This window comes from Ochotona curzoniae, unplaced genomic scaffold (genome assembly GCF_017591425.1).
Source record: "Ochotona curzoniae isolate NIBS_2020 unplaced genomic scaffold, NIBS_Ocur_1.0 contig_517, whole genome shotgun sequence".
Lineage (NCBI taxonomy): Eukaryota > Metazoa > Chordata > Mammalia > Lagomorpha > Ochotonidae > Ochotona > Ochotona curzoniae.
This window is the reverse complement of record NW_024466454.1, coordinates 4513685-4541282: the sequence shown is the minus strand read 5'-3', so window position 1 is coordinate 4541282 and position 27598 is coordinate 4513685. Positions and strand designations below refer to the sequence as shown.

Below are 27598 nucleotides of genomic sequence, written 5' to 3'. Positions count from 1 at the left end.
CAAGGCAGCAAAGACAATGTTGGTGTCCTAGCCCACGTCTGACGTGTATCCTCCCTGAGCAAGAATGCATTTTACTTCTCCCAAGACAGGGTTAGGAGCTGGAACCAGGTCAGGGGCACCCAGCAGCTTGCAAGCCTGCACTGCTCCTCATGGGTTCTTCCTGAGCTCCACCCTACTCCCCCTCTCCCTGAGCCCCCTCTTTGCTTTAATCCTGCAGCAACTTTGACTCACTCAATGAAGACGATGCCGTGGAGAACAACCAGCTGGCATTTGACGTGGCTGAACGCGAGTTTGGGATCCCTCCCGTGACCACGGGCAAGGAGATGGCGTTGGCCCAGGTGCCCGACAAGCTCAGCATGGTCATGTACCTCTCCAAGTTTTACGAGCTCTTCCGGGGCACCCCACTGAGGCCCATGGGTAAGCATCTGCCTGGGAGTTGAGCTCAGCCTCATAAGCCATCATGGTTCTTAGGGTTTGTATCTGTTCTGGGGCAGACCCGAGCCTGGCCTTTGAAGATAAGGAGGTATGGGAGTGTGTGTGTGTGTGTGTGTGTGTGTGTGTGTGTGTGTGTGTGTGTGTGTGTGTGTGTGTGTGTCTGTCTGTCTAGTGAGCTCATAGGGGACTCCCTGCTCCATCCATGGGAGGGCAGAATCTTCCACTGACCTGCGTAGGCCAGGGACATCTTCCAGTCTGGGGTAAAGGAACAATTTCACAGGGACTCTGTCACAGTGATTATGCCACTGTCACCAGGGCCCCCAGATCCATGACTTAGCTGTGCCTCTTTTCCCCAACAGATTCTTGGCGCAAAAACTACGGAGAAAATGCTGACCTCGGTCTGGCCAAGACCTCCATTCCTAACAACTATCTCAACCTCACGCTTCCGAGGAAGAGAACGCCACGAGTGAGTCATCTCTGCCCTCTGTTCTTGCTTCTCGGGAGGCCCACATGGGTAGGGTCAAGGGGCACAAGACTGCCCCACCCTGTCTATGTGCTGTGATAGCAGCCCCAGGAAGGTGCATGTCAAGCTGGGTTTAGTACCCAGGTTTCCTGGACATTCTTTTCAGTGCATGGCAGCCAGGATAGGAAGGCCAGGGGAGAGGACACAGAACAGACAAGCAGGTGCCAGTGGGAGGCTGGGGAGTGACTCCTGTCACTATGGAGCCAGTTAATCCAGGTGTCCCATGGCCAAAGTGTGTGGTGTTGAAGTTACAGTTGCATGTATGTTTCATTCTTCTGTGTTTTTCATTTTGTCCAGCATATGTGTGCGTTTCAGCTTTGGAGCTATAGTTCTTGTTTGCTGTTGATAAGGAAAGCAAGATGCAGAAATGAGTAACGAGTGGACCTTGCCTTTGGAGAGCTCAGAGTCCAGTAAATGGGTTTCCAAACTTTCTCTTCCCCAATTGGCAGTGAATAATTTTTTCATGGTGCCCCTAGATCAAAAGAAATGCCTGACAGTTCTGTTTGTCATCTATTTCAGTCTAAATAACAGGAGAATTCTCCATGTGCTGCAAGTCCTTTGTGAAGTCACTGTGGTGTCACAAGGTGTTTTGGTACACACTTTGGAAGTTGGAGGGCTAGTAAAGAGTTAGAATTTTATTTGGATGATAAGTTCTCAACAGAAAGTGTGAAATAAGCTTTCTCATGTGCTCATATTTTAAAAAGATGTATTTATTCATTTGAAAGGTAGAGTTACAAAAGAGAGGGAGCAACTGAAATCTTCTGTCTGCTTATTCATTCCTTAAATGGTCACAATGGCTGGGGCTGAGACAGGCTACAGCCAGGAGCCTGGAGCTCCAACCAGGTCTCCCATGTGAGTGGTAGAGGGATCTCAGGCCATCTGCTGCTTTCCCAGCTGCATTAGTAGGGAGCTGGATAGAAAATGGAACAGCCAAGACTCAAAGTGTCACTTGTAAGGGATGTTGGTGTTACAGGCAGAGGCAGAAGTGATGTGAGTCTAGCTGGTAGGATAAAACCCTGGGAAGATAGGGAGAGGGCTAGGGCAAAGGTCACAGCTTTGGGGAAGGACATGGAAGGGGCTAGCAGAGGCAGAGCAGCCCATTTATAAGAAAAAGGAAAAAAAGAGGAATTACAGCCAGGAAGGCTGGGAGAAAGAGGAAAACCCAGGGAGCCAGGACACAGGACAGAGGGGCAGGGGTAAGATGGGCTGGGGAGTTTAGAAGTGTCAGGGCCAGGAGTGGAATGGGAATTTCTGGGCCAGTCAGTGGTTGTGGAAGACAGAGGAACAGCGGATGGATCCTGGGAGCATGAGTTCTGGGTCAGGGCACTTGTAAGTAAGGGCCACCCTTCCCCTCCCACCCATCCCCCTGCAGACCCTACAGGCCTCTGCATGTCTCTCACTCTGTCTGGACCATAGCAGTCTTGTCACCTCTGGCCAGTACTGCCTCTTCCAGCCAGCCAGCCCAGCCGGCCACCCAGCATAGGGTGGAGCCGCCTGGCCTCCTGTCACTCCCTGGACGGCAGGAAGCAGTAGTCACTTTTTCCATCAAGGCCTCCCCTGCCTGCTCCCTGGAATGTGGTGGCCACTGTTTCCCTGTCTCCGGTGCCGGCTGCTTCGTCTCCTCTCTGATTGTAGGAAGGGAATAGCCCGGCCTTCCCACCAGGGCTAGAGAAGCAAGGGTAGGCTTCTCAGCTAAGCTGCTGGAATGATGACCATGGCAGTCTCTGGTTTTCACTCAGCTGTTCTGAGCTAGGGACTTCCTGGCCCATTGTGCCGTCTTGTGAAGCCTGTCTTGTCTTGTTTCACCCCAGCTTTTCCATCTCCCTCTCAAGCCCCCAGGAGCTGCGCCTGGGATGGTGGTATCCCCAGTCAGCCAGTGCACTCTTCCTAGAAGCTCTGAGCCTCACACTGAATATGTTTACTGATTCACCCTCGTTCCCCACCCACCCATCCCCGGCTGTTAACCCACACACAGAACCGGAGAGGAAGGCTCTCGAGGCATTCACTCACCACACCTCTGTTGACAGAATTACCCAGTGAGAGCAGCCTGGCCAGCATTGGCTGGGGGAATGGGCCAGTCACAAGACAGAACTGGTCAAGGCCAGCCAGGCAGCTTCACTGCCCTCTGGCTCTACTGGGAAATGTTCGGGGAGCTGGGGCACTGACTGACCCAGCAGTGACCCCCTTTGAAGCTGGCCAGTGTCCTGCAGGGTGTCCCTTGGCTGCCCTACTTTAGAGGGTCAGTCCCAAAGACCCCTGCTTCAGCCTAATGTAATGCCTCCTAGGGGCTCTCTCTCTCTCTCTCTCTCTCTCTCTCTCTCTTTCTTTCTTTCTTTCTCTTTCTCTCTCTCGTCAGATCTGGTACACCCTCTGGGAGGCTGGAGGCTTAAAAGGTCACCAGCTTGTGCCACCAAGGTCATTGTCTTAACTCCCTGCATATTGAGCACCCCTCAATGCCAGCATGGCGGTCAGGACTGTGTGGCACAGAGCTTCTCCCCAGTCCCCAGGTGTCAACTCCTATGGACTGGATACGTTTGGATTTGAGAACTTCCTGGCAAGGCTTCTGCATTTCATTCAAACAAGGAATGCCACTCCATGTGGACAGAGTTTGAAATCCACACATGCATCCATGACTAAACATGGAGAATGTAACCCAGGTACACCAAGAAGATGTTGGTACAATTAAACTCGCAACCCTCCATGCGCTAGCTCATGCATCTCAGAATGGAGATACAGGGGCAGGCATCTGGTAGATCAGCTGCCCCAGGGATGCCCACGTCCCAGATAGGAGTGACTGGACTGTGATTTCCATTACAGCTTCCTGATGATGCACACCCCAAGAATGCCAGAGTTTACTCTAGAAGGGAGGGAGGAGATGGCTGCAGTACTTGGGTCTCTGCTCCCCATGTGGGGTGGAGGACCAGGCTCATGGCTTTGGCTTTGGCTAGGCCCAAAGCTAGCTGTTAGAGGCATTTAGAGAGTAAATCAATCTATGGGCAATCTCTCTCTCCCTTCCTCCCTCCCTCCCACCTTCTCCCTGCCACTGTTTTTTCATTTCTCTATTTTTCAAATAAGTGGAATGAAATGGACATATTGGACCGTTCTGGCACAATTCTGTACCATGGCCTACACACAGAAGATATTTCCATATTTATGCATCTGTGTTCAAACTTCCTCCCTTCCAGTCTATACACATTCATTTACAACAAGCATCTAAATCTAAAGAGAATTCATTAGCCAGTCTTTAAAAATCTCCCTTCTGGTTTTCATGGTTGGTGCTAATTTCTCCATTCCCTAATCTTACCTTCCCAATCAAATCCAAATCCCAACACGATTTATCTACTTCAAGCAAGATAAAATACTTCTCTCCATGAAAGACCTTGTTTCTTTTGGGGGAGGGTGATTCTCCCCCTTGAATGGTGAGTGTAACAGCTGGATTGATGAGTTCTAAGGACTGGGTGTCCCTCCTTTTGCCAGAGGCCATGAGCTTGGGGATTACACATTCTTTTTGAAAAGCCCTGGTCTGTGCACTAAAAATCTTTTTTTTTTTAAGATTGATTTATTTTTCTTGGAAAACCAGATATACAGAGAGAAAGGGCTTCCATCCTGCTGGTTTATTCCCCAAGTGGCCGCAAAAGCTGGAGTTCAGTCAGTCTGAAGCCAGGAACAAGGAGCTTCTTCCCAGTCCTCCCACATGGGTGCAGGGTCCCAAGGCTTTGGCCCATCCTCTGCTGTTTTCCCAGGCTACAAGCAGGGAGCTGAAAGGAAAGTGGAGCAGTCAGAATACAAACCAGTGCCCCTACGGAATCCTGGAACATGCAAGCCTAGGATTTAGCCACTAGGCTATTGCTCTGGGCCCACTACAGATCTTCTTGTGATCCCAATTGGTCTAGAAGCCTCATAGCTTTGGGACAGTTCCTGAGGGTACAGGGCTCTCATCACCAAGTAGGTAGGTAGAACTGAACTTACCTCTGAAGCTGCTGTTATTCCAGCTTGGACACATGCCTGTCTGTGGTCTGTTAGACCTGCTGCATAGGAGTGATGGCTGGAGTCGTATTTACAGACTCTACATTCCATGGGTCTGCAGGGAACCTGGCTTCTGTCCCACTCTGAGCCTGTTCCTTAGAGGATAACACAGAAGCTCTCCCCTGTCAACCCATTCCAGAAGCCAGGTGGCTGCCCTGGATTCATCGTGCCCAGCCTGGTCTTCCTCCTCCTCCAGCCCTCATCCCTGATAGAGTGGAATTCATAGGTATGACACGTTCATGGCCATGTCTGGTCTGGAGTGGGCCAGGCCCTCTCCCCAACCCTTCCCTTCTGCCCAAACACTTTCCACAGAGCCAGGGAGGGCCAGGTGAGCCCCTACCTTCTCCACCATCCATTCATTCACCAACTGTTTCACCCTGAGCACCTGTTTCACCCTGAGTTCCAGATACTGAGGGCAGAGCAGGTGAACCAACCAAGGAAGCCACCCTAGGAGCTTACCTTGCAGTGGCATCAGAAGTTGCTCACTCCCCTGTCAAACCTGTCTGTTACTTCTCACCTCAGAGATGAGACAGTTTGGGGCACTGGCTTCCAAGACTGGGCAAGCTCAGGCCCCAGATCAGCCCCCTGCCAGCTCTCCTTTCCTCCTGGAAGGAGTACATGTTGAAGCCCAGTGGGCAAAGACCTCCTCAGACCTCTATGGAGTTGACAAATATCCCAGCTTCCCACAGGCTCCCTAGCCTCTCTGCAGAACAAGGGTGAGAGCCTGTGCTCCAGCTCTGCTGTGGAGTCCTGAGCAGCTGCCACACAGCTCTGAGTGTCAGGCCTGGCCTCTAGAATGGTCTCAGTGAATGGTGGCTATTTCCCTTTGCGGATGCTAAGTAAATGGAGATGCTTGTCTTCTGGGAAGATGCATGAAGTTATTTAAACACTTGGCTCTGCAGTGTAGCTGTGGTCAATCCAGCACTTTCCAATATAGAAAGCTCTCTTCTGTAGGAGGGATCCTCATAGAGAATGGGTATGCTGAGAAAACCATGTAGATCTCAAAAAATTTTTGCATTTTAGCAAACTTTGCATTCGTTTTTTTCCCATGAATTCTTGCAATCCCCTTGCACATCTCATTTGCACTTTATGTTGCCTTTGGAGGGAGATTGGGAGTATGGTCCTCAGTTACAGCTGAGGACACCTGGACTTGGAGGGATTAAATCTTCTAAGTCACTTAGGTGACAGATGTCAGCACCAGAACTAAAATGCAGACGTGTAGAATTTTGTCCCTAGCATTAACCCAACAGATAGTGTCAGGATCTGTGGCACTCTGTAATTCAAGATGTGTTTTACACCTACGCTGATTCATCATCACAACAGATATGAGCTAAACAAGTATCAGATTCTATTTACAGGTAAGGAAATTGAACTTAGGGTAGCTAGGGGGAACTTCTCTGAGATCACACAGCTAATATTTGAGCCATGGGCCCTTGAAGAATGAATGTGCTGGCTTGCTTTTGGGGGTGACCGTCTTTCCAAATATCATAGCTGCTGCCTGAATGAACCAGGCCATAGCACACAATGCCAATCTCTCTCTTACTTCAACCATACCTCAGTTCCTCCAGGGTTGGACTATGCCAGATAGCCAAAGTTGATCTACTCTGAGCAAAGATCATATTAACTCAGGAAGTGCAGGAGCATGATTCTCTTGTGTTGATGAAATAAATAGGAGGGATGCTGCTGATTTTTGTTTTTTAATGAGGAAACCCGTTGGTTTAAGAAATACTTTGTGGTTTATAGTCTTTGGAATCATTGGGAAATTGTGCTAGGATAATGTGCTATCTAAGGAGTTGGGAAAATTAACAGGAAAAGAAAAGTTATTTGCTGATGACTAGCTATGATAGCTGTTTTCTTCCTCCTTGTACAGTAAAATGGGTGGGGATGGACAAACATAGACAAAGCAGATAAGAAAAAGATTGGTCTCTGGGTTTGCAGTTACTTAAGTGTCTTGTGTTTACCTAGATCTTAGCTAAGGATTGATGCTTGAGTCTTAAACCCGCCAGAGAAAGAGGAAATCATTAGGATCTGTGTGTTGCTCAGTTGTCTCTAGAGTCTGCATTGTTATTGCATAGGGTTTGGGATGGCTCTGAGGAGCCAAAACCACCCCTTTACACTTCCTCGATTCCCCCTTAAGCCTTGGTGTCCCCAAGCCTGCTGGCTGTGCACAAGCCCCCGAGGATGTGACATGTGGTCCTGGATCTAACTCAGCCATTCTTATCCTTCCATTCTCAGACAGTGGTCCCTGAGCATTTGAGGACCTCTCTGAGAGAGCTGTGTTATTCTTTGGAGAAAAGACCAAGTCCTTGTTTAAGGTGGAAACACATGCACAAGGAAAATCCTCAGATTGCACATGAAGAGTCCTTGTTGGGTGGAACAGTTTGTACTTTCCCAGGCTCGGGTCTCAGGGCCAGAGCAGCCTGCACTGGCAGTGGAATAGGGACCCAGACAGTCTGTGCCTCCAGAACCTCCCTGTTAAGCTGCAAACGAGGTCATCTGTTTCTCTTGGTGTGTGCCCAAATGCTTGGGTTGAAACCATTTCCATTCACAGAACAGTGGTTTCTTAGGAGTGGAGGAAAAAATGTCAGAAACAAGACTGGGCCCTTGGATCTGTTGTGCTGCACTGCCAGTTTCAGAAACAGTATCAGTGACAACTGTGGTTGATCTTGTCTGTTACAGAAAAAAAAAAAAAAAAAAAAAAAAAACAAGGTGCTATTACACCGGCAGGGGCAGGCAGGGCAAGGTGAGAGGTGCAAGTGCTAGGGGAAGTAGGTATTTTTCGTTGGAGGCCTGCAGCCCATGGTGGACCAAATGCCAGGGCTCCCATAGCTACCACTTCAGAACAATCAGAAAATAAAAGACTCTTGGGACTGGAGTGTTGAGGGGGTGGTGGAGCTGCATGCCTGGGTTTGAGATGAGCAGGTGGCCTGCAGCCCTTCTTACTGCAGCCACAATGGTACAAAGGCTACCATGTAATGTGGTTCTTCCTGGGAGGGGCTCTCACAGTGTGTGAGGCACCCTGCAGAAGGGGCATGAATGTGTGTGGTAGGAGGATATGTGGGGGATGGCTCAATGGCTGGGAGGGAGCCAGACACTGGGAGAGGGTCTCACAGTGGGGAACTGACTGCCCCAAAAGGGGATGGCAGAGCCCAAAATGGGGCAGCTTACCCAGCATGGCATAAGGAGACACTAAACCCAGCCCCTGCCTGAGCCCCTGCCACCCTATAGACACAGGCATGATGGTGACAGAGTCCTTTGGTAGTCCTTGCAGGGCTGATGCAATGTGTTTGGGTCAGGCAGGGTTTTCCAGATTGGAATGTCCAGATCAAGGCAGCAGAGCATGGGCCTGGAGGGGTTATCAGTAAGACAACAACCCATTTAATGGGTTGTGCAAGCTGGGCTACTTTGGAGGGTAAAAAGGGGACACTGTTAATAATTATGCAGAGTTGGGGGAGGGAGGCAGTAAATCAGTTTGGCCTGGGCGAACAAGGCTGTGTAGCTTCTATAGGCATCAGGTTATCTCTCATGGTTATTTGGAGTTAATAAAATATCACTTGCCTATAGCTGTGATGGTACCTAAAATGCCAATTTAATTTGTCACCAAGTCCCTGGACTGCTCACTTCCTTGAGTCCTCAGAATGGGCTATTTTGTTATGATCTTTTGGGGATGTAGTTGCCAGCCACTCTCCCCCAATCCCTGGCCCCCTGTGTGGGGTAAGGCTTTCTCCAACACTGTGCCCGAGCCAAAGCCTGTGACAGTTGCTTGTCACGGTGCAGGGTCACCGATGGCCATGTCTGCCTGCAGGCTGGCTCTGTATCTAGGCAGGGATCGAGCCTCTGTGCCAGATCCAAGCCAGCTGTCTGTGCCAATGAACTCACTGTGCTTTTTGGCTGTTGCAGGTGGATGGCCAATCCGAAGAGAACGACATGAACAAACGCAGGCGGAAAGGCTTCAACAACCTGGAGGAGGTCAGTGGACCCAGGGTTCCTTTGAGCAAAGACCACTCCCTGGCAACAGGTAGCCACAGGCTTACCGACCACAGCTGCAGCCAAAGTCTGTCTGTATTTCCTCTCCCAGAAGCACTAGGTCCAAGTCAGGCAGGGTTCCAGGCCTCGCCTTGCCACGCCTTGGGACTTGTTAGCTCTGTAGCCTAGAGGAGGATAACTCCCAGGGTGTGGATGCTGTCTATAAAAGACAATGCATGGTAAACTGGAAGCCTGTGGAAATGCAGGGTTTTTAAAGAGCAAGATGTCTTTCACAGCATGCTATGTGCTACATGTGTTAATCCCCAGATCATCACTGTTAACAGCAAGCAGTCAAGAGGCCCCAGTAGGGCCACTTTCCTCCCAGGCGCTGTTTGGAGTCGTCAGTGTTTTCTGTTCTTGCTTTTAAGGCAAAAAAATGTCACAGAGCACACGAGTGCCCCCTTTCGGTGGAAGAGGGAGATTGCAAAGTCAGAGGAGAACGCCTGCTTCTGAAAAGGGGCTCAGCAGGAGTGAGTCAGTTTATGCTCCCCGAGGTGGCTCTTTGGAGACCTGAGGTGTGAGCTCCTCCCAACACACGAGAAGCTACTGAAATAGATTGGAAACATCAACTGCTGGGAGTACATGGGAATTTTGAAATTCATATCCATTTTTTTCATAGTGCCCATTTTCCATGCTTTTTTTTTAAGTGTCTGCATGTTGTCAGGAAGGTGTGGGGTGCCAGCTGTCGCCAGCCTTGTGGTTAATGTCAACTTGACTTAGAGGCACAAGGGATAATCTGTAGTGATGCTTGAGGAATAAGGGTTCAGAAAAGACTTTTTTAGTTTTACATAGCTTGTTGCTCTGTTTTTAGTAACCCCGCTTTTTCTGTTGATGATTTGCTCCATCTTCAAGCCATGGACTGTCAATTAAACAGAGCCCCATGGCCCACCAGGGCTGGGGGTGCACTGCCTGCTACTCACTGATTTGGTGGGATGATCCACAGAAAATGGGAGCACAGTGCAAACAAACCTGGTATTCAGTTCACAGCTTAAAATAAACTCATTCTGCTCATTGAGTTCAAGTCACCCCTCTCTAAGGCTTGGGGGAAGGCTTGGGGGAAGGGGCAGGCATTCTTGTGGAACCCTAGTGATTTTCCAATCGTTGGTAGCAGGTGGGCTGGAGAACTGTTACAAGGAACCCCATGTTCTAAAATAGCACCCACAAGTGATCAAGGCATGTTGGTGCCCTGTATCCCCTTTGGGGTGCAATGAGGAGAGCAGTTCCCCTGCAAAACCCACACCCCAAGGCCAGTCATGAACAAAGAGCAGCCCAGACCAAGGGACTTCCTCTGAAACAGCTGCCAGTGTCCTTCAAAGAAAGGGCAGGCAGATCAGAGGAAACCAAGGACAGGGTGTGACTCAGGGCAGTGTGGCTTCCTGGGATGAACTCCTCATGAAGACAAAGGGTCTTGGTGGGAAAACTGGGATCTTCGCGTGGCATCCCTGGTCTTTTGAATAACGCCATGCTCCTGCTGATTTAGTTATAACAATAGCATAGTGATTATTCCAGACAGTAGTGGTAAGGGCAATTGGCTAAGGAGTACATGGGAACAATCTGTGGTGCACATTTGTGTGAACCTATGGTTGTTCCTAAATTAGAAGTAAATAAATTAATTAATTAAATGAAGACAGCAACACCCAGGCAGGACTGGGCAAAGTTGGGCATGACGTCGAGGAGAGAGGCACTCCAAGCCTATATGGGGCCCAGCTGCTCCTCTGCATCCATCAGTCCCTGCTTCTTACTCACTGTCAGAGCCAGGGTAGGTGCTAAACCTGATCTTGTCTGACATATCTATATTGTATTTGGTTACTGCAGAAACCAGATCAAGTGGGTTTCTTCCCCTTTACAGGGCAGGCATTCCAGAGACGTTGAGTCAATGTCCAGTGTTACACAGCTGGGAAATGCAAGTCAGGATTGAGCCCTCACTGGCTGGCTCTTAAGCCTGATCATGTCCATGCTTTGAGAAGAAAGTCCCTTCTGTGAGCATTGTCTCTACCGACTGGCTGTTCCTGCTGCTGCAGCCTCACTTTCCTGACCCATAGAAGGAGCCCTGCTTCAGGAACCAGACTCCCTCCGTGATGTACAGGTCCAGGAACCAACTACAATCTAACTCTTCTGATTTCCACAGCCATCAGCATTTTCCAGCCGGAACCTGGGCTCCAGTCAGGAGAGTGGCAGCAGTAAAGAAGGAGGCAATCAGAACAAAGTCAAGTCCATGGCGAATCAGCTGCGGGCCAAGTTTGAGGAAAGCACTCGGAACCCCTCCCTTCTGAAGCAGGTGAGTCCTGGGCAGTGTTCAGTGGACCTGCCTCACTGGCGATCATCTGCTGCCAGGAAGGCAATAGAGTGTTTCTGGCTGGAAATGGATTTCTATTAGGCCAGTCAGGCCTAATCGAAGCAGCACTCAAGAGTCTTCTAAATCAGGAGTCTCCTCCTAAAAGAGGCCAGATAGTAATTTTTTCTGTGTGTCAGAGCAGTGCCATCTCTGGTAACTGAACAATTTAGCCTGGAAGCATGAGAGTGGTTAAGACAAAGGAGCCTATGTTCCAACAAAACTTTATTTACAAAAGCAGGCAGTGGGCCAGACTGCTGGCACCTGTTGTGCATTGAAGAAATCCATTGTCTTACTTGATATTGCTTTGCTATGTGAGATGGCACAACTTGCAGAAACTTGCTAAGTTGCCAACCGCCTGGGAGGGTAGGATCATCGTCCATGTTGTAAACCTCAAGTCCAGGGAAAGGGAATTAGAGGTCTTGAAGCATTGTTGTCACCTCTCAGGTGTCTCCTGGCCATGCCAAGCCCTCTGCCCCAAGGCCAGTCAGAAGCTGAAAAAAAGTTGAATGCCTTGGGATCATCTCTCTGACTGGCTGCTGGGCCTGTCTTGGGCCCTGTTTGCCCTCCAGGCCACCCCAAATTTCCCTGAAGGGAGCTGCTGCCCCTTTACAAGAGCTTGGGCAGAGAGGATCTGCCCCATGACAGTGGAGGCTGTTTCAGGAGGGTGGACTCTGGGTTCCTTAGCCCCAGAGCTGACCCTTGATGTCTGATTGGTCCTGGCCCAGCTGCAGGTCTCCAGGCAATGGAGTTGCTTTATTCTAAGGGGGCCACTTTCCAGAGACTTGCGATTCTCTAGAAATGTCCTCAATGCCTCCTCTGGAAGCTGGTCCCGCTCAGTTGCCAAGTGCTGACCACAGCTCTCTGTCCCATCGGATGTACCAACACGGCCTCATCCTCATGTGGGTGGGAAGATTTCCCGCCTTCAGGAGGATCCCCGGGCCAGCCACCTGGCCAAGCATAGGCTCTTGGCAGTGCCAACCCAGGGCTCTGTGTCTGAGCCAAAAGCAAAGCCTCCCTAGGATTCACACATTGTCCAGGAGGAGGGGCCTCTAGGACAGGCTGTTCACAAGCACGGAGAGCCAGGGCTCAAGTTTCCAGGCTGGGCCCAGCAAGCAGAAGCTCCACCGAGTGCTCCATCTGTACTTGTACATTGCCTCTCCATGTTCCCCCTTGCTTCTCTCTCCTTGCATACCTATCTGACTCACCTCTTCCTTCCTGTCTCCTGTGGCTGCCTTTGGGGACTCACCTCTCTCCTCCCAGGAACGCTGTGTCTCGGGGTTAGGTAAGACCACCCTGTGCTCTTCCTCTGATTCTCCTGCTAGCTCTCGCTGCCCCAAGCCGGATGAGCCCACACCCAGCCCATCACCTCCTCTGAAAAGGCAGGTAGGGCTCCGTCCAGTGGATGCTTTTTGAATGAGGCCAAGAGGGGACTTTGACAGGAGGGGGTAGGGTCACAGAGCTCCTGTCACACCCCCAGATAGGGCTAACTGTAGAATCTGTTGGCCAGTGGCCCAGGGTTGAAGTTGCCACCCTTATAGGTGAAATTCACTAAGTACACATCATCGCTTAATACATGCCATTGAGCCCTCAGCCAGTGGGTGGCAATGGCTAACTGACCGCCATGCTCTTAATGCTGTTCCCTGGGGACAGCTGAACCTCAGTCCCTGGAGTCTCATGTGATGCCCCCTGCCACACTTGGCTCTATGTAAACACTGACCACTGGAGTAGTTGACTGTCCAAATCAATGAGCAGGTGATGTTGATGCAGGTACAGGTGGCCACTTGACTTCCTACCCCAAAAAGGCAAGGCTTGGATGCAGTGACTTACTTGGTGCCAGAGTTAGCCAGGTACCTGCACACTGGGCAAAGAAGACAATGCCGCCACCAGCTGTCGTTCATTCCAGCCACACTCACTGGATTTGGAATCAACAGAATCGCTCTCACTGGCCACAGGGCTGAGGACTTTTGGTTGGTATCAGGAAGTCTGAGCTGGTTTCCAGGAGGTGGAGGCGGAGCAAGACAGGTGTGTGTAGAGTGTAGCAAGTTTATCTACTCACCTGGGGAGCCTTGTACACCCATGCCCAGGTGCCATGCCCCTCTAGTCCCATCAAACTACTTCCGGGGACTGGACTAGACTTGGGGGCTTTCCATACCCCCCAAGATTATCTCAGATGTTTAGCTAGGACTGAGGACAGAAGTTCCATTGGGTTTTGATTCCAAGGTCCTGGGGTAATCACATCTTCTGAGGCAGATGGAGGAAGTTAATCCAGAGTCTTACTGGGTGTGGCCTCTCAGCTCTGGGCCCCGAGCAGGGAGCAGGGGGTGTGGAAAGGGGTTCCCTCTGTGGGGCCTAGGACAGGGGCAACAGGAGGGAAAGAAACTTGATTTTCCCTCTTTCTCAGTTCCCCTCCACGGTTGTGCCAGGGCATGTGCTCCGAGAGCTGAAGCAAGTGTCCGCTGGCGGCGAGTGCCCAAGCAGGCCCTGGAGAGCCAGGGCCAAGTCTGACCTGCAACTGGGTGGGCCCAAAACCTCCGATGGCCTGCCTCCTACTTGCCAGGGGGCATTGGCCCTTTCCGGGGTGCTGCGACGGCTACAGCAGGTGGAAGAAAAGATTATCCAGGTGAAAGATGACTCTGTGCCCTATGAAGGCCATACCTGGGTGACTTCCTATCATAGCTCCTCCTCTTCCTGGCCCTGGTGCTGGGAAGTGTGTATGTGTGTTGGGAGGGGTGGTTTCCTCCTGCTTGCTCCCTGACACCTGACTGTCTGCCTTCCTCACCCCTCTCTCCAAGGCACCACCATCGTTTCTGTCACTCTCTCTTCTTTCTCTTTTCTTGCCTTGACTTCAGAAAAGGGCCCAGAACTTGGCCAACAGAGAGTTTCACAAAAAGAACATTAAGGAGAAGGCGGCCCACCTGGCCTCCATGTTTGGACACGTTGATTTCCAGCAGGTAAACCTGGTGCTCTGGGCCCTCGTCCTCCAGAACCCAGAGACTAGCTGACCAAGAGCAGTCTCTGGAACTTGACTGGCTCCTACTGCCTTCTATTGCATGACTGTTCATTTTTTTTAAGCCACTAAAATGTTTGGGCTGGCATCTGGGGGAAAAAAATCAACTGAGAAATACAGCATAAGCAGATAGACCTTGAAAAGGGAAGACCAAAGCAGGAAAATGAGCATACGTTAAAGAAAAACATTACTAGCCAGATGTGTGGGCCGTGTTAAGTCCTAGGCAGGTTCTGAGTCAGCCCAGAGCTTCCTAAGGGCCCATGCAAAGAAGGCGTACTGGTCAGTCACAGGAATAGCACTGCCTTTAAGGTGAAAGCAAACCAGCTGCCCAGGCTATCTGGTGCTACATAGAGACATCCCTGAGCCCCTGATCAGGATGACCCTGAAGGCTGAGGTCAAGGTCGTGCTCTAAGCTGGGTTCTGGTTCAGCAGGAGGCAACATCCAGCCAGAGTGACTTTGCCTTAGAACTGGATATGCAGCCCCCTCCAAGTTCCCGATTTAGAAACTTGCTGGAGGGAAGGAAGAGAAGAGAGCCTGTCACAAGTGACCATGAGGTCACAACCCCTTTCTGCCCTTCTCTAAAACTTACCTTCTCTGCTGCCTTCCTCCATGCTGTCTTCCGAGACTTGGTCAAGTCGTGGGTGCAGGAATGATGCTTTAGGTTTAGTTGATTGTCAGAGTGGCACTTGGCTGCCAGGAAGGCCGGCACAACTGCCCACCGCAGCTGCCACGAGGCAGCCAGCAGCAGCTCCCTACCTGAGCCTGCAGCTGCCAGTTCACGCTGAGCTCCAGAAACTGGGTCATTGGTGCTGGTGTATGTGGAGGGTGGGAGCAGAAACAGAATTGCTGGAGCTTGGAGCTATTTTGGTGTGACACGGACACTGGCGTGGTTTGTAGCAGAATGCTGAGTGACCAACCAAGAGCCAAATAATCCTGCCTGGCTCCAAAAACACAGCTTTCTGCCTGGTGCTGAGAGACACAAGCCCCCCGTCTTCCCTCTCTGTGCCCCAAGTCCATTAGCATAGGGCCGTGTCATCGATGCCTGCATCACTGCCCCTGGGTAACTCCAGTTCCCTCTGTCTCTGTTCTGTGCAGAATAAGCTGCTCGCTAAAGACCTATCTCACCACACTCCTCCTCCGTCTCTTCCCTCTTGTCTTCCGTCTCCTGACTCAGCTGCTCCTCCCTCTTCACCGGCTGTCAACACTGCCTCCTCTTCCAGAAAGGTAGTCATCCTGAGCCCTTCGCTGTCCTCACATCCCAGAGGGGCTTCATGCTTCACTTGGCCCGCACAGATGGACATCTGGAGCCTGGCTGGGCTGGGCTGAATAACTGTGAAATGTCTGACAGTAGCCCTGGAATCCGTTAGCGATTTTGTGTTGGAGCATGTACTGGAGCATGAACAGGCAGCCCACAGAGGCCTGCCAAGTGGAGCCCATTCATGTATTCAGCGGTACCCCCCAGGTGACACCCTGTGCCCTCAGCAGAGGAAGGCGCAGTGCCCTTGCAAGAGCTTAGATGGGAAACAGCACTTTGCATGGAAATGCTGCATTTTAACGCAAAACATTGCCAATGCTTAGCTAGTTTTGCTCTAACCAGACAGCAGGATTGCTCAACAAACCTACTACAATGCTACTTTCTAAGGAAAGAAAGGGTGAGGGTGTGGGAATGGAGAAGGGAGATGCTTGGGAAGCATATGGGAGCCAAGGGTTGAAGGTTGTGTGCAAGGGTTTTGCAGGAGTTGTGTGCAGAGCCAGAGCGTCTTCGGGAGCAGCTGGTACGTTCAAAGGCAGAACTGCGTGGGATACAAAGACAGAATATGTGGCCTGACTTGAACTTGAGGGATCAAAGTGTCTGCAGGGTATATGGCATGAGGTGAGAATGAGCCCATGCTTTTCATAGTAAGGAATTGAAGAATTCACTCCATCCTCTGAAAGCACAAGACAGTAGCAGGGCTGGGATGGACCCGCCGAGACGGAAGGCAGGGAGCCAACTCCGTCTAAGCAAACAGTGAGATGCACCTCTGAGCTGGCATTCCCTTTGATCTCTGTGGCACTAAGGGGCCTCAGGGTGTTGGGAAAGCACCCATCTCAGCTGTGGCTCAGTTGGGGGACAGGATTCGTGTCAGGACACACCCAATCCATGTGGCTCCTCTGCTGAAGCTTGGCGAGCTGTGCCCAGTATGCCCATTAGAGACACAGCTGGGTTGCCTCCGTGCTATTAGGCAAATGCTTAGATGAACTCTACACTGTTCCCCTGTAGAAGAATCAAAAGCTGCCTTTTGAAGTGCGGCTGGATCCCGCTGCATCAACTTCCATCTCAGTGTGGAGGAAGGTGGTTCCCAAGAACAGAGACTCTTACTGCCTCCATCGCCTCCAAGTCCCACCCCTCCAGGTGAGAAAAGCATCCCTGGAAGGAAGAACAGGACCTGGAGAAGCATAAACACTTGGATGTTCAGTGTCAGCAGCATGACCATGGGCAGGGTCCTGGATCAGCTTTTGAGCTGCAGGCCCCCAGCCTGTCTGGACCTTCACTGTCTCTCTGGGAACAGAATGACTCCTGCTCCCATTGCAGGTACAGATAGGTGTTTCAGTTTTCATGGCTGCCATTGGACCCAGCCAGAGAGAGCAGTGCTACCCAGGTCTCTTGATAGGAGAGGCAAAGACCAGGCAATGACCCACGATCCAAACTGAGTAGCCTGGGCCCACTTGATTCCTCTCTGTCCCAATCAAGGCCTCACCTGTCCCTGCTGCTCCTCTACCCTCAGAAACATCTGCTTGATTATTGCTGCTCAGAGCCAAGGACAGCACTGAGGTAAGGAAAGCCACCACTGGCCAGGTTCTCTCACTTGGTTTCCAGTGGACAGTCATTCCTCTGACAATGACAGGAGCTAACATGCTGCATCTGACTCAGACACTCATGGTCACCCAGCCCCTGTCACATCTCCTTCCTGCCTTGTGGCAACCTCGGACTGCTTCTCCAGTGCCACTCATGAAGTAATGAGCAGGCTGTCCTTCCACTAATCATTCATTCAAGCAGTACCTAATGATAACTTAGTACCTCAGGCTCTGGGATACACACCAGTGAGTCAGAGTTAGAGTCCTGCCCTGTGAAGCCTACGTTTTAGCACTGGGAATCAGGCCATCAGTGATAATGTGACAACCGAGTAGATTACATAAGAATGATTTAAAAGACAGAGAGAGTTACTTCACGTGGAAGAATTAGAGCTGGAGGCAGGGACCTGGACTGCAGAGGAAGCAACTTCTAAATCTGGTCAGCAGGGGAATGGTCTTCCTACAAGTGAGGGTTAAGCAGGAGCAGAGCCACAGACAGGAGGAAGGCAGAGTCAGCCCTTCTGACTGCCAGGTGCCACCAAGGCCAAGTGTGAATTCAGCCTTGTCTGAGGAGGGCAGCCAGAAGCTGTGTCTCTGGGAAACCCCACACTCAGCCACAGGGTGGGCTACGAAACAGGCTGCTTTGGAAGGGCTGACCCCACAACATGCAGCCCCCTCCTCTGCAGCTTTGTCCCCTATTTTCATCCAGATTGTACAGAATACCATCCCCCTCTTTTTTCAGCCCAGTCTCCAAAGCCTGGCTTCATCGTGTGATTTGCTGTAACTGGGCTACTTTAACTACTTCCAGCTTGTTAGTTACAGTCTGATGTGCCTTTCACAGCATGGCTGAGCGTGACCCAGGAGCTGGCCCAGGGCTCTCACATGAGCCGCTGCACCTCTTCAGTCTGGTTTCCCTAAGCACCTGCACCCAGGGCTCTGCATGGCTCAGCAGGGCTCATTGTGAAGCTCCTGGAGGCAATCAGAGCAGGAGCAAGGATCGGTCTTAGAAAAGACATTGCCAGCCCCAGCTCCTGACCCAACTTTCCTCCCTTCCCTGCCACTGCCATGCTAGTAGATTCCACACTGGGCCTCACTCATATAGAACATGGTGGAAACAGCATCCATGAGGACAGAGATGACTGTGTGAGAAGCAGCCTGATGCCCCTTGGGCAGCTCTGAGAGGCCCCCTTCCTGGAGGCAGCCGGGAGTCTTGGTGAACTCTGCTCTGAGTGCCCAATGCAAGGAGAGCCAGAGGGAGAAAATGTACCTGGAAACCAAGGCTTGGTCCTTGATGGCTTCCTGGCAGGCTGTGTGCCCCTGTCCCAGCTCCTCTCACCCCCAAGTTCTGCACCCCAGAGGGCCCAGGAATATCCACCTAATGGAAACATATTCAGTCAAACTTGTCATGACCATGAATTTGGATCACCAACTGTAAGAGCAGTAGCCAGGGCTCTGTCTTCAGATGACATCAGCCCCTACTCTGATCAACATCCCATGGATTATTTTGGAAGGGGTGCAGTCTTGAGGCTTTGTCATTTAGAACCCATATCCTACCAAGGGGCTCTAATTCAAGACAGTGGCCTATGGGAACCATGTCTGGTCTTACATTACCAGCACTGTTTTCTTCTCCCATTCCATTAGACCAGCCCTCCTCTGGCAGTACAAGCTCCTTATTGACCATTCATTAATTGCATTCTTCAAGAAGGGAAGCCACGGTGGATCTGGACAATGACTGCTGACTCTTTGCTAAGACCAGTGAGCTCTTGGAAGAGCAAATTAGCAATTGAGCTGACCCAGCTGAGCAAGGAGCCCTTTCACCGGGCTGAAAAGCCCAGCTTGGACTTCCTGGGTCACAAGAGCAATGAGCATTGCCATAGGAGTTTTCTCTAGCCTTGAGGGTGTTTGTTTTAAAACTGGATCTGCAGGGTTTACTCTAGAAATCTGCACAGGAGAGGGAAACAGGAATGCTGGGCCAATGTGCCTGGGCCACCTGCCCTTGTTTCACATGGTGTGAGGATGATTCTGCAGGACTGATCCCAAGGCCACCTCCAGCTTCTTTGCCCCTTTCTCTGTCATGGAGAAAGAGCAGGCAGCAGCTTCCAAGACTCCAGTGTGAGTTTCAGCCTTGGGTGTGACAGGAGGCATGGCACTGTAGGGAGAAGCTAAGCATGCAACCTGGCTTGCACACTGTGCAACCCTGGACAGGTCAGTGGACTGCTCGGAGCCTTGATTTTCTAACCCGTAGAATGGAGACAGCAATAGCTTTTCCTGCAGGTGCTGGAATGCTGCAGCGACATAACACACACGCCTAGCCCAAAGCATCCAGCATGGGCTCTTTCTCACAGCAGAAGGGAGTTCTGAAGGAAAGCTCTTTTACCTGAAATGCATGTTGATTTCCTCTTTCTAAAGGAATTGATGTCACCTTCAAATGGCCTTTCCCATCCCAGCCGCTTAAGAACAGTGCCAGCTCAGGTGAGTGGGAGCCTGCTGTACCATGGCTGCCTCATGTGCCCAGGGTGTCAGGAGAGCCACCTTGCAGGATTGTAAGGGCTAATGTGTGTGGGCAGTAGCACAGTGTCTGGTACCAGGGGAGTACTGTGGGCAGACTCACCAGGAGGTTATAGCCACAGAGCCCTGCCTGTATCTCCATTGTGAATGTAAGGTTTCCAGGTCCTTGCAAGGAAGGTGTTTCTGTTGCCTCCCCTTCCCTTATCTGAGGAAGCTATCCCCTTCCCACGAGACCTCAGCCCTGAGGCATCAGGAGCTTGACCAGCTCCACCTTCACCCCCATCTGGCCTGTATGGGATTGCCCAGTACTCCAAGCAGGTCATGTGCTATGGACAGGTGCAGGCTGCATACCTGCTATCTTTGGCTGGGCTCCAGGCCCCAGGAGGGCAATTAGCATTGTTTGGACTTCTCCTTCTGAAGAAGTCAGAGAATGTGTCCTGGGCTCAGAAGGTAGAGGTGAGCGAGACAAGAGGTGGCCATTGGAGGTACATGCTGGAGGGAAGACAGGCAGCTGGGGGCAAAGTGAGAACTACTCCGACATCCAAGCAGAGACCGTTTTGCTCAGAGCTAGGGGTCACAGGACTGTCTGAGCAGGGTCTCTCTGGAGGTGCCACCATCTGCTGCAGCCTCTGAGATCGGCCTGTTCACAGCTGGGTCACCATATTAGAATTGAGGTCAGCTTGGAAAGAGATGGCAGAGTAGTCAGGGATGGGGAGAGGACCCATGATTCTGAGTTTTGCAGATCAGGGTCAAAGTCACTTAGGAGAACAGAAAAGAGGTACCCAGACATGGGTATGCCCAGCTGCACACTTGGTAGTGCTTTGGACTGGGTGACTATTAGCCCAGGGCCTTCTGAGACTCAGCAGCATTTGAGGCATAGCCTTGATGCATGGTGATTCTCTCCTATAGGCCAGCAGGCTTGGTGGTCTCCTCATTTCACAGAGCAGGAGGCGAAGGCTCAGAGGAGGAGGGTGGTACATGCAAAGTTACTGTAATATAATATGGCTCTCTGGAAATGGCCAACCATTCTAACTTTTTCTAATGGACTGAAAAATAATTCAGACTCAAAGGAGGAGGGAGGGAGTGAAAAATGTTCGCATTCTTGAAAATTAAGAGACTAGTCAAAGATATGTGAAGGGTTGCCAAAGTGGTCTCTTTGGACTCCAAAATGAAGTCTATAAAAAGAATAAGTAACTTGGCAAAGCTAGATTAGGTTCTTGGATCACCTAAGGTGGGCTTTGGCCAAAGTGTCCTCTGCCCAATTCTACCTGTCCTCCTGTCCAGCCCTGCCCAGGAACACATGTGGTAAGAACCTCAGGCTCTTGCCTGAGGCCAAGGCTGAGATGAGTTTTCTGGAAAATTCTCCATGAGTTGAGCTTTTCCTAATTGCTCATGATCCTGAGCACCTGATAATTCCCCAGTTGGTCCAAGCAGGGCTGCTTCCAGTGTAGTTCACACACAGATATAGCAAATGAGAGTAAGCATTAAAAATGTATAGAGGGGCAGCCATTGGGCCTAGTGCTGAGACATGTATTGGAACATCTACAGCTCACATCACAGAGCTTGGGCTCCAACTCTGATTCCACTTCCAATGCCAGCTTCCAGAGAATGTAAATCTAGGGCAGGCTCCAGATGATGGCTTATGTCATTGGATCCCTGTTACCCTATGGGAGACCCAAATTGAGTTCCAGCTCCTGGCTTTGGGTCAATCCAGCCCTAACTGTTGCCAAAATTTGGAGAGTGAACCAGTGGATGGGAGACCTCTGTCTCACTTTCTCCCTTACTCATTCACTTTTGCTCTGCCTCTCTGCCTCTTGAACAAAGACAAGAAGAAAGAATAATGTAGGGTAATCTGGCATTGCCTCGTATCCAAGTGTACAATCCTGTTTCTAGAAACCTGTTTTTATAGCATCTGGAAGGATCAAGCCACATGGATGAGAGATTGTAAAAGAAAAAGTAGAATCGGGTGATTTTCCACTGATGGTTTCAGAAGCCGCAGCCAGCAGAAGCCAGGAGGTCTTATCCTCAAGTTCAGAAGCCAGTGTGGCCAACCCACACGCAGGAAGAAGAAAGCACACTTCTACGCCTGGGGCAAAGTCCACTCTGACCTGGAGTCCAGGTTTGGAGGACCCTCCTCCCACCAACCCGCACCACCCCCCCCAATTTCAACCCTTTTTTTAAAAAAAAATTATTTATATAAAGGGAGCAGATTTCATGTGTTCCGTAGATGCAATTCTTTTTTTTTTTTTTAAGATTTATTTTATTTTTTATTGGAAAGGTGGATATACAGAGAGGAGAGACAGAGAGGAAGATCTTCCGTCCGATGATTCACTCCCCAAGTGAGCGCAAGGGCCGATACTATGCCGATCTGAAGCCAGGAGACTCTTCCGGGTCTCCCACGCGGGTGCAGGGTCCCAAAGCCTTGGGCCGTCCTCGACTGCTTTCCCAGGCCACAGCTAGGGAGCTGAAAGGGAAGCAGGGCTGCCGGGATTAGAACCGGCACCCATATGGGATCCCGGGCGTGCAAGGCGAGGACTTAACCACTTGCGCCACGGCGCCGGGCCCTCAACCCTTTTTTAAAAAAAAAATTATTTATATAAAGAGAGCAGATTTCATGTGTTCCGTAGATGCAATTCTTTTTTTTTTTTTTTAAGATTTATTTTTATTTTAGTGGAAAGTCAGATATACAGAGAGGAGGAGAGACAGAGAGGAAGATCTTCCATCCGATGATTCACTCCTCAAGTGAGCGCAACGGCCGATACTATGCCAATCTGAAGCCAGGATCCGGGAACTTCTTCCGAGTATCCCACACGGGTGCAGGGTCCCAAGGTTTTGGGCCGTCCTTGACTGCTTTCCCAGGCCACAGGCAGGGAGCTGGGTGGGAAGTGGAGCTGCCAGGATAAGAACCAGCAACCATATGGGATCCCGGTGTGTTCAAGGCGAGGACTTTAGCTGCTAGGCCACGCCTCCGGGCCCATAGATGCAATTCTAAGAATGTAATGATAACTCCTTCCCTCCTTTCTTCCTCATTTAAAAAATTTTCACAATAACATTTTTCATTTACCTTATAGTCACAGGCTTAATGCTCCACTAAGTAAGGAACTTAACTAGTAGAAAGTGGAAAGCCTGTTCAGCAGTAAACACAGGTCAGGGCTGTAAGCAATAATTAAATCCCAATATGTTAGTGTCACTTACATTTATTCAATTTCTTATATATATTAGCTACTGCAAATCAGAGAAAACATGATTTATTTTCAATTGGCTTATTTCGTAATGGCCTCCAGTTGCATCCATTTCATCACAAAAGATAGGGTTTCATCTTTTTAATGGCTGAGTAGTAGTCCGTAGTATTCATATAACCACAGTTTCTTTGTGCAGTCATCAGCTGAAGGGAATCTAAGATGATTCCATATTTCGGCTGCTGTGAATTGAGCTGGTATAAACATAGGGATACCAGTGGATCTCTCATCTGCTGATTTCATTTCCTTTGGGTATAGTCCCAAAAGCTGGGTTGCATGGTAGGTCTATGTGTAGGTGTGTGAGGCATCTCTATACTGTCTTCCACAAAGGTCGCACCAGTCTACATTCCCACCTGTTCCCTCCCTTAAGGTAAGTTCCTTCAAGATATTCTTGTGAGGATTCAGTGAAGTTCTTATCTGTCTTTGGTAAGGCTGGGATGATTTCTGTCAGGTGGGGATGAGCAAGTGGAAGATGCGATGCTGAATTCCTTAAGGATGGCTTCATCTCCTTACTGTCAGTGTGCGTGGATGCCACTGGCAGAAGGAGCCTTTGGATCTAGAGTGAAACGAAGGACCAGGTGTGGTCTTCATCCTGACCCTGTGTCCAGCTCTCTGTGCTGATAGAACAAGCGGGCAGATTGCAACTGCATGGATAGGTCTTGGTACAGCACCAGCCACCTCCGAGCCCTCTGCTCATGGAAGCAGTTGTTCCCTAAATTAGGACTGTTCAGTGATAAGACGTGTTTATTAGCTAAGTGGCTAGTAAGCCCCCAGAAAGGGTTGTCTTGATCTGCTAAGTCAGGGAAGGCAATAACTGGATGTGAGTCTTACTTTTACCAGGTGCCTTTCTGAGCCAAGGAGTAATTCACACCCTGGGCTCACCAGGGGCTGAGCAGCTAGTACCATGGGTAGATCTGCCTTTCCCTGCTATCCTCTCTCCTTCATGACTTTGACATAAAGCTAGGAAGTATTTTGGATGTTCTAGCATCCAAAGGGGTCATGGAGGAGGCCCTGGTGCAGGATGGGAGGTCAGACACCCAATGGCTTATTGCCCTGAGAAGTAGTAGCCCAATGACCAAGAGTCTGCTTGGAAGTGGAATCCCAAGCTCCCAGGCTGGGACGCATTAGGGAATGGTAGGAGGGGCTGCCTGGCTTGGCAGCTGCTGCTTCTAATGAAAACATCTGATGAGGCCTCACCTGCCTAAATCTGAAACCCCCAGCCTGCCATGTTCTCTTCAGTCCCCAAGAAGCACACACGTGGTCGGGGAAGATCTATTCCAAGGTGTGTAGGCCTTGGGGGTGCCTTAATAAGAACAAACCCAGGGTCTCCTAGGCCCATTCACTCTGAGTATGGGGTGAGGTATGCACCCTGACTGCCCGCCCCCCCCCCCGCCCACACACACACACCTTTCCTGCCACTGAGGCATCTTGGGTTTGAGTGGAGGCTGTGACTATACCTTCAAACAACATGCCGTGGAGTTAGCAACTGACTTTTGCCCAGATGTCCTGCAGTTCCTAGGGTGCCCCTCTGGGACCCTTCTCTCCTGGAAGCTACATTTGCAGGCTTGGGGAGGGTGTGTTGATGAGGCACCCGTGTTTTCAGGATCTGCCACTCAGCGTGTTTGCCTGGCAAGAGTGGCCTTTGAGAGCTGGAGGTTTACCCAGGGGGCATGTGTGAGGTCAAGCCAAGCTCTGTTTAGACCATCCCTTTTGACCCCTTGACCTACTGGTAGAGAACAAAGAACTTGGAGGTGCACCTGGGAGCACAAATACCGTAACTCTACATCAGGCCATATTCCCTGTAGTTTATATGGCCCTGCAGCTTGCCCTACTCTAAGATGGTTTTGTCCAACACTGGCTTTGTGACCTGCTACAAGCACCCCTCAGCTCCTCCCCCCACTTGCCCTTTCCTGCCCTTGCTGGGGCACCCAGTCATCCCAACACTGCTGTTCCAGCAAAGTGGTCTGCGGTTGTGCCATGACTGACTTCGGCTAGACACAGACCTCGCTCTCCCAGGAGCCCCATTGCTGCAGGGTGGGCTGAGGCAGGCTAGGTCTAGAGAAAGGAATGAGGAGTCAGGTCCTCTTGGCCCAGCCCCACTAAGTACCAGGCACAAGACATTGCTTCTGTCACTCCTCTGTCCTTTCCACAAATGCACAAAGCATATCTAACCTTCCCTGTTCAATTACGTGTTCCCAGAAGTTCCAAACTTTGTGCCGGACCTGAGCAGTGTCCTGTGTTGGGCTCCCCAGATGGGTGCAGACCCCACTGCCCGCTGTGTATAGCTCATTGTCCACAGCCATCTAGACAGGAGGGCACCCTGGAGGAGGTGACCACAGTTTAGCTGTCTTGCTGGTAGGACTTGCTCCCTGATTGATTTATTTCTTTTGCTTGACTTCTGTGTCTCGTAGACTCCTGGAGGCTGTGGAAATGCAGTTGCAATGCAGGCCTTGCTGGTAGTCACCAAACCCAATGAGAACCTGTTGTGATAGCTCCAGGGCTGGAAGCAGGGAGACCCCAGTGTAGCCCTGAATCACCTATGCACTTGCTAAGTGGCTTCAAAGAGATGCTTACCCTACCTGTGTAAGAGGTTGGGCCAATTCCCAGAGGCCTCACATTCCCCATGAATGTGGTTTTATATCCAGCTTCTGGTTCACTCAGGGCTCCAGAAGTTTCCTTTTATAGTCTCTTCGTTTCCATTTTAAAAATATATGTAACATAAAATCAGCCAGTGTTACCATTTTTATGTGTTGAGTATAAAGGAACTAAATATATTTATACAGTGTGCAGCATCTGTCTCCAGAAACTTCTAATCCTGTGACCCTGAAGCACCAAACCTGCCCCAGTTCCCTCTAGTCACTGCACTCCTGTCTCCCCAGGGATCTCCCATGAAGGTATTGTGGTGGCCACGGGGTTCTGTGTTCCTCCTTTCTCCCCCATCTCCAGAGCACCTGTGCTGTGCTACCCCTTGGCTGGTTTGCTTTTCCAAAGCTGTTGGGTGCTGTTTGCATGGGAACGTGGGCCCTGCCCCACATCCGGCCAGTTGGCAGCTTTCTGGGTGCTAATGGGCTCCCTTTCTCCCTGTCTCCTCTGCCTCTGCTCTTGCTTAGCTCACAGTAGGGAGAGTGTCCAGCGGAATAGGGGCTGCAGCTGAAGTCCTGGTCAATCTGTACTTGAACGATCACAGACCCAAGGCCCAGGCCAGCTCTCCAGACCTGGTAAGGATATGTCCCCTCCACCTCCACCAACAGGCACCAGCTCTGGCCTCTCAGGAGAGATACCTGGGACAAGAAGGATGGCCCAGTTCCCCTCGAAGGCCCCATGTCTGGGGAGCAAGAGGCTGGCCCAGGGCAGAGGTCGAAGGGAAGCTGCATTCCAGGTTCTTAGTGGGTCATTTCCAGGACAGTGTTTGCCCTGCTTTCTGTGGACATGGGGCTCAGCCTTGGGGAGGACAACGAAGCCCTGGGTCCAAACTGAGAAGCCCCTGCATATGACATGCAGAAATAAGTGATGCGACCGCATGCTTTTCCTTTGAAATCTCCCATCCATACCCCAGGCAGGCCACTGGCTCCTGTGGCTGGTGATGGGAGTCCACTGTTCTTTGGGCTTCTTATTCTTGGCACCTTTCCTTCAAATCATCCAGATAGGTCCCATGCCCTTGCCCTCCCTATTGTGCCTAGGATTTGACTGGCAGCTCAGGGGCTATGAAACACCACTTCTGCCATGCTCTTGGGCACAGCTGCTGCCACAAACTGTCCTTGTCTGACCAAAGCTCCTACAAGAACGTGTAAGCCATCCTCAGTGACACAGAGTTAGTGACCACACCCAGAGCAGATGACTCTGACCCGAGGAACCGAGCCCAGCAATGGCATCCCTGGACAGGCATGTCTGCAAGGGATGCCTCCTCTACCACAGCCAGGGGGCAGCCCTCCTGCCCTGGAATCAGGGCAGCCAGCCTGGGGCCATAGAGTGTGTCTCCACCACTCTCACTCTCAGCTACTGTGACACAAGCAGCAAGCAGCTGGCCCTCTAGGGCCCCTGTGGTACTGTTGGAAGCTTCCAAGCATCTGAACCTGGTACTTGAGGCTGTGTCGGCCTGTCTCACTGCTCATCCCTCCTGTACCCCAGGAATCCATGCGGAAGGCGTTTCCCCTGAACGTGGGTGGCAGTGACACCTGTTACTTCTGCGAGAAACGTGTATACGTGATGGAGCGGCTGAGCGCTGAGGGCCACTTCTTCCACCGCGAGTGTTTCCGCTGCAGCGTCTGTGATACCACCTTGCGCCTGGCTGCCTATGCCTTTGACTGTGATGAAGGTAACCCCCAGTGACCTTGGTCTGGGCTCCCCAGCCCCTCTGCAACCTCTGGGACCCTGCCCTACTGCTCTCAGGGAGTGTCATTGCATCAAAAATAGTAATAAATAAAGGCTGTTTGGGAAAACTGGGAATCCCTCCCAGCAAGAGAAGCCACCCGTGGCTTAAGGGCAGGGAAGCTAATGGCACCTGTGTTATGTAAGGACCCTGTGTGCACCTGCTGTATGCTGAGGCATCAATGACCTCATTTTTTTTCAGTTAGTCTCTCCGCCCTCCACCACCCCTGTGTGTTTGAGATATTCAAACCTGACAACCTGTGCTGTGTGCTCAGCACAACGCCCAGCCTGCTCTGTA

At 50.9% G+C, this 27598-nt stretch overlaps 1 protein-coding gene across 4 annotated transcripts in view; it reads left to right on the top strand.

Moving 5' to 3' along the window:
* MICAL2 (microtubule associated monooxygenase, calponin and LIM domain containing 2) overlaps nucleotides 1-27598 on the top strand; it is a 131772-nt gene that overhangs the window by 98477 nt on the left and 5697 nt on the right. For 3 of the 4 annotated variants that reach the window (XR_005884764.1, XM_040989101.1, XM_040989098.1), the window contains exons 13-22: nucleotides 218-417; nucleotides 795-901; nucleotides 8885-8953; nucleotides 11139-11288; nucleotides 12606-12728; nucleotides 13747-13965; nucleotides 14195-14296; nucleotides 15449-15577; nucleotides 26043-26150; nucleotides 27061-27247. Coding sequence is in view for 3 of the 4 variants with exons in the window: in XM_040989101.1 (XP_040845035.1) it covers nucleotides 218-417; nucleotides 795-901; nucleotides 8885-8953; nucleotides 11139-11288; nucleotides 12606-12728; nucleotides 13747-13965; nucleotides 14195-14296; nucleotides 15449-15577; nucleotides 26043-26150; nucleotides 27061-27247 (1394 nt within the window). In the remaining variant the exon portion in view is untranslated. Of the gene's footprint in view, nucleotides 1-217; nucleotides 418-794; nucleotides 902-8884; nucleotides 8954-11138; nucleotides 11289-12605; nucleotides 12729-13746; nucleotides 13966-14194; nucleotides 14297-15448; nucleotides 15578-19594; nucleotides 19658-26042; nucleotides 26151-27060; nucleotides 27248-27598 lie in introns of all 4 variants that reach the window. The other variant, XM_040989100.1, reaches the window with a different exon arrangement.